Source organism: Ostrea edulis, chromosome 2 (genome assembly GCF_947568905.1).
Source record: "Ostrea edulis chromosome 2, xbOstEdul1.1, whole genome shotgun sequence".
NCBI lineage: Eukaryota > Metazoa > Mollusca > Bivalvia > Ostreida > Ostreidae > Ostrea > Ostrea edulis.
In genome coordinates this window covers 55,988,124-56,002,701 of record NC_079165.1, presented here as the reverse complement: position 1 = coordinate 56,002,701, position 14,578 = coordinate 55,988,124, and the positions used below count along the sequence as shown (strand labels likewise).

Below are 14,578 nucleotides of genomic sequence, written 5' to 3'. Positions count from 1 at the left end.
AACACTACTTTCCGGTGGTATATAAACAGCACCAAAGACAGGTTTTTTTTTTTTTCGGAAGCAAGTTATCAACAGAGGACCATAATACACATTCAGAGGTTGCTCCATTCCTTTGAATTACAATGACATACTCGTAAAAAAAAATTGCGTGTGAAAACACAAATGCCACCAGATCGTGAATTACAATTGGTTCGATTTACCTGGTGTAGCAATTGATAACCTTCAATTTGAACTTCATCGTAACAATTCAATTTTGTCTCTGTAAAGCTAATAATATCATACTGGTCAATAAATTCAATAAAATCAGGATTTCTTAACTTGGTAACAAGACCGTAAACATTTAAAACAAGAACAGTAACAGTGTTTTTAACTGGGAAGTTCCTTCCGTCTTTTTCCTATAAGTTAGCAAGCCCTGGCCTCTGAAAGTCCACGGCATCGTTTTCTAATTTGAACTTCGCAACCTTGAGGTTTTATATATATATATATATATATATATATATATATATAGGCCTATATATATATATATATATATATATATATATATATATATATATATACATGTATATATATATATAACACTAGGTCAGCGGCACGGTAGAATCTAAACTGGTCAGTACACCGGGTATACACAATGAAATTGTGTAAAACAAACAAAACAACTTCAAATTTTGAACTAGTGCAAGGAACAGGTAAATAAATGTATACACAGATTGATGTTGTTTTGAGCCGTAAGCGTCATGCATAGATCAAAATTTGTGGCGCATACGGGCACTTTTTTTTTTTTTTTTTACAATGTTTATTTTTCGTTATTTTTATTTATTTTTACATGCAAAGTAAGATATATTGGCTGATTCTCCCTCCCTTATTTAGCTCAGCCGAGTAAATTAGTTTTTCTGATTAGCTTTTGTGCTGCCACGCTGATTAGAGATCGTGAAACACACTCTATAACACGCCTAGAAGTTTCTGCTTATACATAATAATATGTAGTAAATAAATGAATATATCAAAATATTATAATTTCCCTGCATTGATGTAAATGATATTTGATTATATAAATTCATGGAACGTCAACTGCACAAATTTAGTGAATGTTTGATAAAGTTGAACTCCTTGGTATTATATTCAGGGCCGTAAGTAGGGTTCTAAATCAGGGGAGGCAGGGGATTGGGGGCCGCCGATTGACTTTACGACTGAAAATGACACTTTTTAAATCCCAATTTATCATGTTTGTGTTTCATTTGTACTATGTAAAGAATCGTAATATGGTGTCAAAGACAAAGGTGCTTGTCTTCATTTTAAACATATATCCTATAATATAACATTTATATAATTTTATTTTCTTTTTTGCCAAAAAATCAGACGAGGCAGTTGCCTCGTCTGCCTCATCGGCAGTTACGGCCCTGATATTCTGTACTTGGATTACTGGTATCAACCCATGTTCTAGTTTTTATGCCAAATAAACCACAGTGCAAAAGTGGGTCGAATGTAACATGATGTAGTTAGAATTTTTGAAATATTTTCAAATAGCGAGCGCTAGCGCTATTTGAGCATGTTCATAATAAAGGCATAGCGTTGTCTCGTGATATACAAAAACATACATCGTTTTATGAATTATTGTGGAGTTTTCATATGCATCAACTTTTGAAGGGAGAAAATTATTTAAAGGGTTTTATCGATAAATTCCCAGAAATTGTCATGTCATTAGCCCTAACGATAAGTGTATGTACTGTAATGAAATTTACCTGGGCATTAAAAAAAACCGGTTTTGAAGTCTACTTTCGTTTTAGACACGATCGTTTAAAAACATCCCAGACTTCTTGTTAAATATGCAGATGAAAAAATTGTCAAATAAAGGAAGGATGTGAGAAGTTCCTACAAAAGTGCAAGGAAAATGAGCGATAAAAGAGCTGGCGAATCGAAGGTAAGCCCATAATAAACGGCACGTATAATTAAAAAAATATGTATATACATAGTATATCAGTTTATTGTATTCCAAAGAAATTTTGTCAAGATTACCATATTGAGATTTTATCACGAATTATGTGCGTAATCTTCAGACGGATTCACAAGTTTTCCTCCGTAGTGACAAGTTTACTTTCGTTTTAAATTGTAGGACTCGACTTGAAAAAAATACTCATAACAAAATTCTATCCCACTGTGCGTCCTTACAATGCAATGATTCTTAATTAAGACACACACACAAACACATGGCTTCAGTAATTTTTGGCCGAGAAAATTCATCTACTAGAATGATTGACATATTGCCAAAACGGCGTTAAACCCCACACGTTCAGTTAAAGAAGTACTCTACATCGTCATAATGGCTGACTTCCTCTAAAAACATGGATGAAAAAATCTACATCAGCAATATTTCAGCAATATTTGACTTTTCCTTTTCCATTTAAATACCTAGCCGACTAGCTCAGTAGGTTAGAATACAGACTGCTGAACTGTAGGTCGCAAGTTCAAGTCCAGTAGAGGTATTAATTTTTTTTTCAAATTACCTTCTACTAAAACTGTATATTTTGACAAAAGAAAATAAATTTGAAATTTTTCAACTTCAAAATATTGTTGTACATATCCTCCACTTTTCATATACATCAAATTTCTCTGGTGTATCATACATCCTTAAGCTCAAACTTTCCATCAATCGTACAATGATATATATATATATATATATATATATATATATATATATATATATATACATGTTTAACTACAGCTTACTACAACACTGTTAACTGTTTATCTGAGGTATACTACAACACTGGTATCTGTTTATCTGAGGTATACTACAACACTGTTATCTGTTTATCTGAGGTATGCTACAACACTGTTATCTGAGGTATACTACAACACTGTTATCTGAGGTATACTACAATACTGTTATCTGAGGTATACTACAATACTGTTATCTGAGGTATACTACAATACTGTTATCTGAGGTATACTACAACACTGTTATCTGAGGTATTCTACAACACTGGTATCTGAGGTATACTACAACACTGTTAACTGTTTATCTGAGGTATACTACAACACTATTATCTGAGGTATTCTACAACACTGGTATCTGAGGTATACTACAACACTGTTAACTGTTTATCTGAGGTATACTACAACACTGTTATCTGAGGTATTCTACAACACTGGTATCTGAGGTATACTACAACACTGTTAACTGTTTATCTGAGGTATACTACAACACTGTTATCTGAGGTATACTACAACACTGTTATCTGAGGTATACTACAACACTGTTATCTGAGGTATACTATAACACTGTTATCTGAGGTATACTACAACACTGTTATCTGTTTATCTGAGGTATACTACAACACTGTTATCTGAGGTATACTATAACACTGATATCTGTTTATCTGAGGTATACTACAACACTGATATCTGTTTATCTGAGGTATACTACAACACTGGCATCTGTTTATCTGAGGTATACTACAACACTGGTATCTGTTTATCTGAGGTATACTACAATACTGTTATCTGTTTATCTGAGGTATACTACAACACTGCTATCTGAGGTATACTACAACACTGTTATCTGTTTATCTGAGGTATACTACAACACTGTTATCTGAGGTATACTATAACACTGTTATCTGAGGTATACTACAACACTGTTATCTGAGGTATACTACAACACTGTTATCTGAGGTATACTACAATACTGTTATCTGTTTATCTGAGGTATACTACAACACTGCTATCTGAGGTATACTACAACACTGTTATCTGTTTATCTGAGGTATACTACAACACTGTTATCTGAGGTATACTATAACACTGTTATCTGTTTATCTGAGGTATACTACAACACTGTTATCTGAGGTATACTACAACACTGTTATCTGTTTATCTGAGGTATACTACAACACTGTTATCTGAGGTATACTACAACACTGTTAACTGTTTATCTGAGGTATACTACAACACTGCTATCTGAGGTATACTACAACACTGTTATCTGTTTATCTGAGGTATACTACAACACTGTTATCTGAGGTATACTACAACACTGTTATCTGTTTATCTGAGGTATACTACAACACTGGCATCTGTTTATCTGAGGTATACTACAACACTGCTATCTGTTTATCTGAGGTATACTATAACACTGTTATCTGAGGTATACTACAACACTGTTATCTGAGGTATACTACAATACTGTTATCTGTTTATCTGAGGTATACTACAACACTGCTATCTGTTTATCTGAGGTATACTACAACACTGTTATCTGAGGTATACTACAACACTGTTATCTGAGGTATACTACAACACTGGTATCTGTTTATCTGAGGTATACTACAACACTGCTATCTGTTTATCTGAGGTATACTACAACACTGTTATCTGAGGTATACTATAACACTGTTATCTGAGGTATACTACAACAATGTTATTTGAGGTATACTACAACACTGGTATCTATTTATCTGAGGTATCATACAAGACTGACCAGTATTTGTCTAAGTGGTGTATATTAAAATACTGACCTCTGTTTGACTTGGCACTTGCCACACAACCAATATATGTTCAAGTAAGGTATATTACAATTGGTATCAATTTACTTAGAGTTTACTATAACAATGGTATTTGTTTAACAAAAATGTATTACAACAGCATATGGTCACTAGGAGACATTTATACACAGTCACATGTATCTAAGCTCATTTTTGGGCGCCGCCTTTTTTTCTGCTTTTTGTTTTTTTAGATCACCTGAGCTGAAAGCTTCCTGACATAGTGCAAATTTAAGTTTGTCAAAATCATGCCCCCAGGGTTAGGATGGGGCCATAATCGGGGATCAAAGTTTTACATATTTTAAAATATATAGAGAAAATCTTTAAAAATCTTCTCAAGAACCATTGGGCCAAAGAAGTTTACATTCACATGCAAGCCCATGGGCCTCTTGTTCAAGATGTTACTATAATCGTATACACGAAGAGATTAAAGATGACTTGCAGAAAAGGGCTATATTCTCAAGTACATGTAATAGTATATATTCTGACTTCATGTTACGAAAGATACTAATTGAGGATTATGAAATGGAATGGAACACATAATGATCTAAGCTTAATTTCAATCAAACCAAGAACGAATGATTCATGTCAACAATATCATTAAAGGAACAGAAGAAGAAGGACAAACAGGAAAGAAAAGAAAAGTTCAACGCAAAGAAATTTGAAATTAACAGCATCAAGCAACGTCTGAAAGGCATTTGCACTGTTTGCAGTCAAGAGTTGAAAAAATGTAAAAAGCCATCAAAATTAGAAAATGCGGACGATGTGATAAGGGCTATTCTAGAAATTGCAAAGGTCACAGAGTCTAAATTCAAGGTAATATTAAAGATTTTTCAATAATAAGTTTCAGAATGATTCTTTTCTAAGAAAAAGAAAATGTTTGAACTTGATTAAAATTTTAGGAATTGATTCTAAAGTCACGAGGTGATAATACATTGGATCAGGCGAAAAATGATGGACCTCCGGCCTGTCGTTATATGGGGGATGGACAAGGATCGAGACAATCCGAAATTGTAGAGGCCCAGGTACATCCACGAGGAGGAACAACACACAGAGTAACAGAAGACAAGGACGAAGTGAACAATCAGACCAACAGAGTGCAAGATCACAGAAGTAAGCAAAACAGTGGAGATAAGAGACAAAATTTTGAACGGGGAAAATCAGTCCCCTTGCCAGATTATCCAACAGGAGACAATGAAATTGAAAGTAGTAAACAATACCACAAAACTGTTGCACCCACCAGAAATGTGGACATCGTAAATCTTGAAAGAGAAGTTGAAAAACTTAAGAGAGAAAATAAAGAATTGTCAGAAGAAAGAGAAGAACGGATGAAAGAAATCAACAAGTTAAAGACAGAGTTACAGCAAAAACACGAGTTTAGCTTTGAAGATAACAAGATCAATCCAAAATCACGAGCTCCAGACACAAAGGAAACGACCATAAATATAGAAAAACAATCTATGGGAATGGAACACGGAGTCGCAATGTTAAACAAAGGGAATCATGGCGAGGAGAAAACTACTGGCTGGAAAGAAGATCAGAAAATGTGGGAAGACACATTGTGTCAGCCTGGTTCAGAGATATTGAAATATCAACGTCAGATAAATGAATTAACTGTTGATTTAAAGAAAGCTAGATCACTAGCGAAGAATAGAGAACTGAGTCTTCAGGATTCAGAGGCTAAATTACAAAACGAATTACAAAGCAAAAGTACGCTCAAGTCCCAGATGAAAAAACTTGAATTTGAAAAGAATGAAGCTCTCACAAGGTACCGACTATAAAATATTTTCAGATGCTGTCAGTCTGATGATCATAATTGAAGTTTTTCTTTATCAATGAAAAATATAATCGAATTAGATAAAAAGATATCGCGAAGGCTTTACGTCTTCGTTATCATTCATTGTTTAGCAGGATGCAAACATGTGCTTATTAAGGAGATTGCCAAGTAAAAAACCCCAGACAACTCTACATATTGAAATTAAATAACGTTGTGTAATGTTCAATTTTTCTTATGTATAATTCTACTGCGACATATGTTCTTGTTGTAATGATGATATTGTAGGCTTAGCGAACTGGCGGGGAGGCGACTTTTGGACAATAATCCTTCTATTGCGGACCTAAGCACAGAGATTCGGCCAACCAAAATTGGTGAAAACTTCAAGCAACTTTATGACAATGAATGGACAGAAGCATTTGAAGAACTGACAGAGGAAGGAAAGACAGAAGAGGAATGCATTAAGATCCTTTTACAGATAGTGAAGGTAAAATCATTTCAGTATGATGTGAAAGGATAAAATTTGTCCTACTAGTATTCTAAAATATTGTGTAAGTGAATATATCTGCGGAAGCTGTTCATTTCAATATGAAATAGCTATGCGTTGTGGAGATTCAGTGTGGTGTGTTTTTCTTGCAGGACACATTCAAGTTTGCACAAGATGAAGCAGAGAAATTTGAATCCAGGATGAAAACAACAGTAACTACTTTTCCAGAAAATTCCAATGTGAGCTATAGCACTGCAAATCCTCAAATACTCCTTAGATTGCCAAGTTTAGAACTAGGTCCTTAAGTTGTTTAAAACAAAATTGCATTGTTTTGAGAACAATATAACCACGAAATAGCTTCCACTTCATTAAGTAGTAATGAAAATAAATTTTTTTACATGTGCTATTATATAATTTGAAGTTCAAAGTACCTCCAACTTACACGCCAAATGGGTTATTTACTTCCTGCGCTCTAAAGCAAATGACTCTGTACTATTGATGATCTTTCAATGATAAGTATCATATTTTAAAAGTGACACTGAACATCTAAAGATTCTTGAAAGTCTTCTTGAAAATCTCGAATTCGGTTTGTTGTATTTTGTATCATAAGAAGGAGCAACATATAAAAAGTACCAAAGACGAAGAGGAATTAATCAAACAACTGAAAAGGGTGTCTGCCGTCAGAACGAGTGCTGTTGTACAAGACGTAAGTCTTTAAGCTAATGGTAGAGTTTTATAAATACTTACAAATACCTACAATACCTATAAACACAATGTATCCACAAATCACGTGATGTTGACATTCATTCCTACTCCCTACACACAAGACGTAGGTTTCTCTATGATGCAACCTGCATTGGACTCCATCATCAAGATTATCATTGTATCTTCAGTACTGAAGAAAGTGGTCATTATTTTGTCATTTAGAATTATCATGAATATTTGCATGTTTTATTCCAAACAAAACTCTTCAGAAAATATTTTACGGTCCTTGTGCCACAATTAGAATTTATTTGAAAAATCCCATGTAAAATGATGAATTACCACATTTATACATATATGTGGGGGGAAATCCAATATCAATGTACATGTATATTACTATAATAATTCACATTATTTTATGACTGAACAAACTAGAAAAATGAAACGTTATATTGACTTCCACATGTCTTCAATGAGACTATAGCATTTTTCCAACATTGGACCAAAAATAAATCGCGATTAGTTATTGTGTTTTTGTCGTCCAATGAAAACTCGCATCTCTTATCACATTCGAATAGGATTTGCACTCTCGCTATTAAAAATGACCGACCAGGTACCATGTAGTAGGCTGTAACAACCAGTTTTGATATTTTGAATTATTCAATCATATCATAAAACAATTACTGCTACTTTCTCGGTCAATACGATGTTATAGCTATCCTCAAAATTCAATATACACTTCGCCCTCCGGCTTCAGTACCTCTCAGCTAGTTAAACTTCGTATTGACCTCTAAATTGTCAGTAATGGTTTATTGCATTTTTTGAAGCTACCCTTTTTTCTATAGACTTATCTAATTTCAGATGTATATTAGGAAAATTGAAAAAGAGACAACTTTTCACGAGAGATGTAAAAGTTACGTCATAAAATGCATGGAGCTCTGCTGGTACATGGCTGTCCAATCCCCAGCTATGGTCATTTTTTGTGATGGAGAAAAATGGCATCCGTTCGATGAAAAATATTACGCGCGATATACAGCCACGGGAGACCTGGTTGATTTTGTCGTCTGGCCATGTACACTATTGCATGAAAAGGGCCCTATTTTATCTAAAGGGGTTGCTCAAGCAACGAAAGGAAAACCAGCTCCAGCTCCGCCAGATGAAAGCAAATCCTCATATGAGAGTCATGTCAGCAGAAAGCAATCTCATATATCTACCAATAGCTATCAAAAGAAAGAAGTACACCGGAAAACAGAAACACGAACCCAAAGAAACTTCAGTAGGACAGAGGGCGGTCAAGGAGATGGAACAAATAAACAATTACCTACTGATAGAGGGACAAAAAGTTTTTATGGTGCACCAGTCACACATTCCGAAACTCTGAAAAGAGACCCACCACAAAGTCAGTCTTTTAAGGAGAAGGCGACGTCCAGTGAGAAGCATGCGCATGTGAGCAAAGTGAATGTAACTAAAATGTAAACACGGACAAACGATAACTGTAGCCTGGTGACCGTTAATAAACAGATTTATTTTGTATCGTGTATATCAACATATTTCTGCATATAAGTTGGTCGTGATGTTAAATTTCAATTTGAGTGGATTTTCTTATAATGATTGTGTTCATTTCTTTTAATCATAAACAACAGACATTTTAGATTATTTGTAAAACGAAAAAAAAAAAAAAAATGTACAAACTGTATTTAAGAAAAGTTTAACTTGGGAACTTAAGTTCGTCATGCTACTATATATATGTATTATAAACTTGTCCATTATAATCAACACAATCCAGGATTTTATATATCTGTATATGATTTTTGAAATGAATTTGAATAATATCCAAACCTTAATTAAAGGCTCATAAACTGATCGTTTTGTTGAAAAATCTTGAAACGTAAAAGTAACTTATGTACATGTAATACTAGTACATGTATTCCTGAACCATCCAATCCCAGCATCGATTCTTCACTGTGCTAAAAAAGTAAATTATTTCATAATACTAGTTGCTTACAATTATAAAACTTAAGCGATATTAATTTCAGGACTTTCCCCCTGTTTTCGACAAAGTTAAGCCTGATTATTTTGGAAATATGAACCGGCTCTTTGTTTTTGAATTGGTGGATCTCACTGATCTACCGGGTTGGGCTGTCGCTGGCTGGAATCACACCCTGGTCTTAATGTCGTCTGCTGGCAATTCGACACGATATTTATCTGATCCTATCCGGCTGTAAATGGTCACTTCTAACACAAATCAACCTGCGATTAGATAGTATCCCATCCTGGAGGAATTTATGTTTCTCCTCCGCTTAACATCGAAATATTGTATCAATATTTGAATAAAGTTCTTTTAAATATGGTATGTATGATTTCATTGTTGTAAGTAATTAAACTTTGGAACATGTATATTCTCAGTCATGTCCTCTTGCTTGACCTTGATAATTGTATTGTAACCTTCAATTTTGTTAGCGGTCCTTATATATATAAATAGCAATTCTGAAAACTGAACAAGCAGTGTTTGTGACTGCTTCATTCATTTTATGGAAAACATGGCATGGAATTAAAATAGATTGTTTTAGCTTATTAACGAAATATTGTCTTAACATGTGCAGTTCAGAACAAAATAACTGGAAAAATGATATTTTTGACTTTTAGTATCTTTAAACTTCCATTTCTTGTCGCCAGAAGTCCAATGAAATCAGCGAAGACAATTAATGATAACCTTAATGCAATTTTACTGTTACTATGGGTCACATTTCATTACAACATGATTGAAAAAAAAAGTTTCAGTATGCTAAATGAACATTAATGCCATGAAGCAGGGCTTAACCCTCAAATTAAATTTATATCACCCAGAAAAATAAAACCGGTTTGACATGACAGGTGTAATTATGGATATTGTGTATCTTAGCAACGAGGTCAACCTGACATACATTATCCTTATATATACTCATACAGTGTCCATGGGTTGCAACAAGATGTTTCATTTAAAATAAAATCAATCTCTGCGTGAATCTTCATACTGATACTTAAAAATCCACAAACAAGTTATCGTATTAGTATTTAGAACAGACGAGGTCGAACTGGTTGTCCTCTACTAATTCTGAATTGAGGAATTCAAAACATGTACAAGACGCAGTTAAAGAAGATTTCCATGTCTTCGTCGCTGATAACATTGGTAAAAAGTCCACATACAGTGTATGCAGACATTTGTTTCAACGCCAAGTAGTGCCAACGTCAAGATAAATGCATATCGGTTCATATTTCTTCAGGAACCAGTTTTCAATTGATATTTTGAATGCAAATTGTTTAAAAAACATCAACATCCCATTTACAGCCATCTATAGATACACAAATTCAGCGTGACCTCCTTTTCAATGTTAAATAACTTTACGTGAGAGAACTGTTCAAATCTCTCGGCTGAGGAATAAATGGTATGCCTGTCGGAGGAGCCATACCTTTAAATGCGTGCTCTATTTAATTCTTAAGACACTTTTTACAACGTACTATATTCATTGCGATTTGAGAAGAATGTTTTCTTTGGTGCAGAATAAGTCATTGCAAAACGAAACTTGAGATCTGGATATTATTGCAATAAAGCATGGTGGATTATTTTAACTGGTAAGGTTTTACATTAATATTTCATTTCAGAGATTTGATGGATACATGTTTTGGATTATCTACCTTAAAAGTAGAACAAATGGAAAATTTGGTTTTTTTGTTTTTTTTTTTGCAATAAAGCATGCAATGAACCATGAATTACACGTCCAACTTACAAAATGGACGTTTTAGAATAATAGAATCAATAGTATGTAAAACTCAACATTTTAATAGTACACTTCTGCAGGAAATTTTGATCTGAGTAACAGATGCTATAATGTAGCTTAACCGGTTTCAGATACCGAAGTTGTACATGTATTAAAATGATGGCGAATATCATTATATATGCTCTAATATTGCAGTTAAAATGCCATATCATAAAACGAGAAATACCCCCATTACTGTGCCAATACCAAACCCTCAGTTTGGTGTTCAGCCTGTTGTATATTATCCATCCAATCCATGGAATAGTTCAGCACGCTCTGAAAGACAAGATCTGCGCCAACGACCCCGTCTTCAATATCGCACTTCAGATGTCAGCGATTTCAGTAGACGAAGTCTAAACGCTTATTCTACTGTTCCTCCCTCTCCTCTTCCACCTGAATTCGCCAATCATATCCGGTATCAACCATCGCCAGAACCACAGAGAATCTTGCGATCAACGTCTGCAAGTAAACTTCACTTGATTGAAGAGCTAGTGGATCGGCAAGATTTCATTCGAAAGCAGATGAAAGAGACAATCACAGGTTGGAAGATAGTTGTCAAGGAGATTCCGAAACCCGGAAGGAAGATGACGGTGGATGATCAAATGAAACGAATCAGGGCGCTCTGTGGGGATATAAATCAACATCTTCAACGATGGAAGGTACATTTCCAGTAACATTTGCAGGAAGCCTATTCTGTATCTTGATTATCTAATCATGAATATAAAATCTAAAAGCAATATTAGTATGTATTTTCCTTAATATTCCTGATCTTTGCTATTTTTAGGATGAAATATATAGGATTACAGGAAGACGCATGAACACTACCATGTCCACTTCAGTAACGAGTGAGAGTGAACTGAAGGAAGCCCTTAATAAACAGACAATTGTGAGCGAAAACAAGAGCAGAGAATTGAACAACTTGGATGCATATGTAAAAGATGTCAAAAAAGAGAACAGCCATTTCAAAGAGAAAATAGCTGCCCTGGAAGTAGATTTACGGAGGGTATTACGAGAAAAAGAAGAACTTTTGACAAGGTTCGATAATATGTTAGACACAGCAAGATTATTAAAGCCTGAAAAGCTATTAAATTTATGTAGAAGAGGTAGGGTTTGATTGTAATAACAGAATTACTATAAACGTACACCAGTAGTCGAGGTAGCTCAGTGGTAAAGCGTTCGCTTAGTGATCGGGAGGTGGTGAGTTTGAACCCCACTCGTACCGTGGCCGCGTAAATTGCTCCTTAGCCAAACTCTCGGCTTTTAGAAATATTCAAATACTATAGTTTGACCTTCAAAATTCCTGTCACGGCAGGCGTTGCCACTTTAACGAAACCTTACTGATGTGACCCTGAGCGCTAAGGATAGGTTTAGATTGTGGTACTTCACCTACAGCTGGTGACGTCTCAATATGAGTGAAAATTGTCGAAGTGACGTAAAACAAGCAAACAAAGATTATATGATTTTGTATTTTATTTTGTTTTAGACTAAGTGAGATATCAGGATCACGTCTAACTGAAGGCAACGTGCAATTCACGGACCTAAATACACTAAATAGACCCACCAAGATTGCCGAGAGTTTCCGAGAGCTGTATAATAATGAATGGATGACGGCGTTAGATGTGCTGCCGAATGATGATCCTTTAACAGAAAAGAAGTCCATATCCACTTTGCTTTATATTGCACGGGTAATCATGGGATCTGAAAATAGAAGGAATTGGGATCAAAATATCAAAATTAAAGAATATTTTGTTAACGTTTGAGGTTAATCTATAATTTTGAATTTGCAGTCAAGTTATGAGTATTGTGAAAGTGAAAGTAAGGAGATGGAAAAGAGGCTGACATTTGCCGTATATGGTGATATCGAAACAAAAACTGAGGTATCTTTTTATATGCATGCGTTTGTATAATGTATTTATTTAAATAATGTATCTAGAAAGATCATAATAATGCTTTTTATTCAACAATTATTTACAGATGAACGATGAAAGTAGAAGATTGATTCAGCAGCTTCAAAAGTCAACCGTTGAAGTTATGACACCTGGAATAGCTCAGGTGAGCGCTTCTTGTAGAAGAAATATATTTCATTTACAAATTAAATGAATTAACCGTCATAAATTATGTATTATGATTGTTTTATTATTCTTAGAAATTCTGCAAATCTCTTGATGTTGACGAAAATTTCGAGCACCCTCTTCCGGAGAGTGTCAGAATATATGCTACAGAGTGCGCAAAGATCATGTGGTGTATGGTTGTTCAATTGCCACCCATGCACATTGTTTGCGAGGGCAGTCATGGAAAGAAATTTGACCGCGACTTGTTTTCAGAATACACCCAACAAGGAGAAAATCTAGATTTTGTTGTATGGCCTGCAGTTTTGATAGAAAATGGAGGTGCTTTGTTATCCAAAGGAGTCGTGCAACCGCTTAAGCCTGTATAAAGCGTGTATATGTACTTAATATATTTTTCAAATTCATTACTTTTTGTTTGTGCAATAAAACATATAACCACGAATGAATTAGTTTAAGAAATGAAATCACAGTTGTGTATTTCAAATGTGCTACTCATATATTTGTGACCCTACACTACTACTTAAAACACACGCACAACCATACACACGCACGCACCCACCCACACACAGAATGTCTTTATGACGTCAGACTATTTCAAAACAAGTTTGAAATGTAACGCCTGGGGATTTTGAAATGAAAGGGCTTGCGTTAAAATTTATCTTTGTGATTTGCGTTTTTATATCGTTTAATACTTCATATAGGAAATAAAACTTACTAATTATAATATATACGATATATCATGTAATCAGGACCAGTAGAATTATTAAGCACATTTCCGTTTAGTCTGTGGGTTGAACAAGTGAAGATTTCTATGTGTTTATTTTATCTTCAGTTTGCTGGTTTAAAATTCTGCGGACTTTTATTTGTTTGTTTCCGTAGAATAATCTGAAATGTGTATAAAGTACATTGTGTATGTATATTTACCAATATTTCTGCAATACTTTTTTGAATGATAGATATGCTAAACAGTTTCTGTATTCGACACAACAGTGTTTAAATTGTACTATTTTTGAGTGCTGATATTATAAACGCAACAAGAAGTCCGTAATGGTGCCTCTCGATGCGTTTTAAAGCATGCTGCTAAAACCAAATGTTTAGAAATATTTAGCTATAAGTCTATGTATAATAAATTCTTTAAAACCAACATTATAAGTCATCATTTTTGTAAAAATTAGAAATCATTCGTTGATAGAAGCTTGTGATTCAAA

The 14,578-nt window shown here is 34.3% G+C and overlaps 2 protein-coding genes across 4 annotated transcripts; both read left to right on the top strand.

Annotated features, from left to right (window-relative positions):
• The first annotated feature begins 776 nt into the window (after positions 1-776).
• LOC125679220 (protein FAM184A-like) lies at positions 777-9,368 on the top strand. 2 transcript variants are annotated; one of them, XM_056154503.1, is made up of 8 exons: positions 777-1,113; positions 1,393-1,921; positions 5,148-5,357; positions 5,444-6,309; positions 6,604-6,802; positions 6,955-7,041; positions 7,413-7,508; positions 8,366-9,368. In XM_056154503.1, exons 2-8 carry the CDS (start codon positions 1,892-1,894, stop codon positions 8,978-8,980), a joined length of 2,103 nt encoding a protein of 700 aa, XP_056010478.1. In that variant the 5' UTR covers positions 777-1,113; positions 1,393-1,891; the 3' UTR covers positions 8,981-9,368. The 2 variants fall into 2 exon arrangements, with proteins under 2 accessions (XP_056010478.1, XP_056010479.1); XM_056154504.1 differs by lacking the exons at positions 777-1,113; positions 1,393-1,921 and adding an exon at positions 2,342-2,480.
• Positions 9,369-10,277: 909 nt separating this feature from the next.
• On the top strand, positions 10,278-14,516 carry LOC125679226 (uncharacterized). Of its 2 annotated transcripts, XM_048918274.2 has the most exons (7): positions 10,278-11,116; positions 11,458-11,960; positions 12,086-12,336; positions 12,785-12,986; positions 13,089-13,178; positions 13,276-13,353; positions 13,448-14,516. In XM_048918274.2, the coding sequence occupies exons 2-7, from the start codon at positions 11,463-11,465 to the stop codon at positions 13,736-13,738; spliced, it is 1,410 nt and encodes a 469-aa protein (XP_048774231.2). In that variant the 5' UTR covers positions 10,278-11,116; positions 11,458-11,462; the 3' UTR covers positions 13,739-14,516. The 2 variants fall into 2 exon arrangements, with proteins under 2 accessions (XP_048774231.2, XP_048774232.2); XM_048918275.2 differs by having other exon boundaries at positions 10,278-11,960.
• Positions 14,517-14,578: the final 62 nt, after the last annotated feature.

Coding starts and splice junctions, on each gene's coding strand:
- LOC125679220 (XM_056154503.1), top strand. CDS start 1,892: ATGAGCGATAAAAGAGCTGGCGAATCGAAG. Junction 1,922..5,147: donor AAAGAGCTGGCGAATCGAAG/GTAAGCCCATAA, acceptor ATATCATTAAAG/GAACAGAAGAAGAAGGACAA. Junction 7,509..8,365: donor CGAGTGCTGTTGTACAAGAC/GTAAGTCTTTAA, acceptor ATCTAATTTCAG/ATGTATATTAGGAAAATTGA.
- LOC125679226 (XM_048918274.2), top strand. CDS start 11,463: ATGCCATATCATAAAACGAGAAATACCCCCATTACTGTGCCAATACCA. Junction 12,987..13,088: donor CTTTGCTTTATATTGCACGG/GTAATCATGGGA, acceptor TTGAATTTGCAG/TCAAGTTATGAGTATTGTGA. Junction 13,179..13,275: donor ATATCGAAACAAAAACTGAG/GTATCTTTTTAT, acceptor AATTATTTACAG/ATGAACGATGAAAGTAGAAG.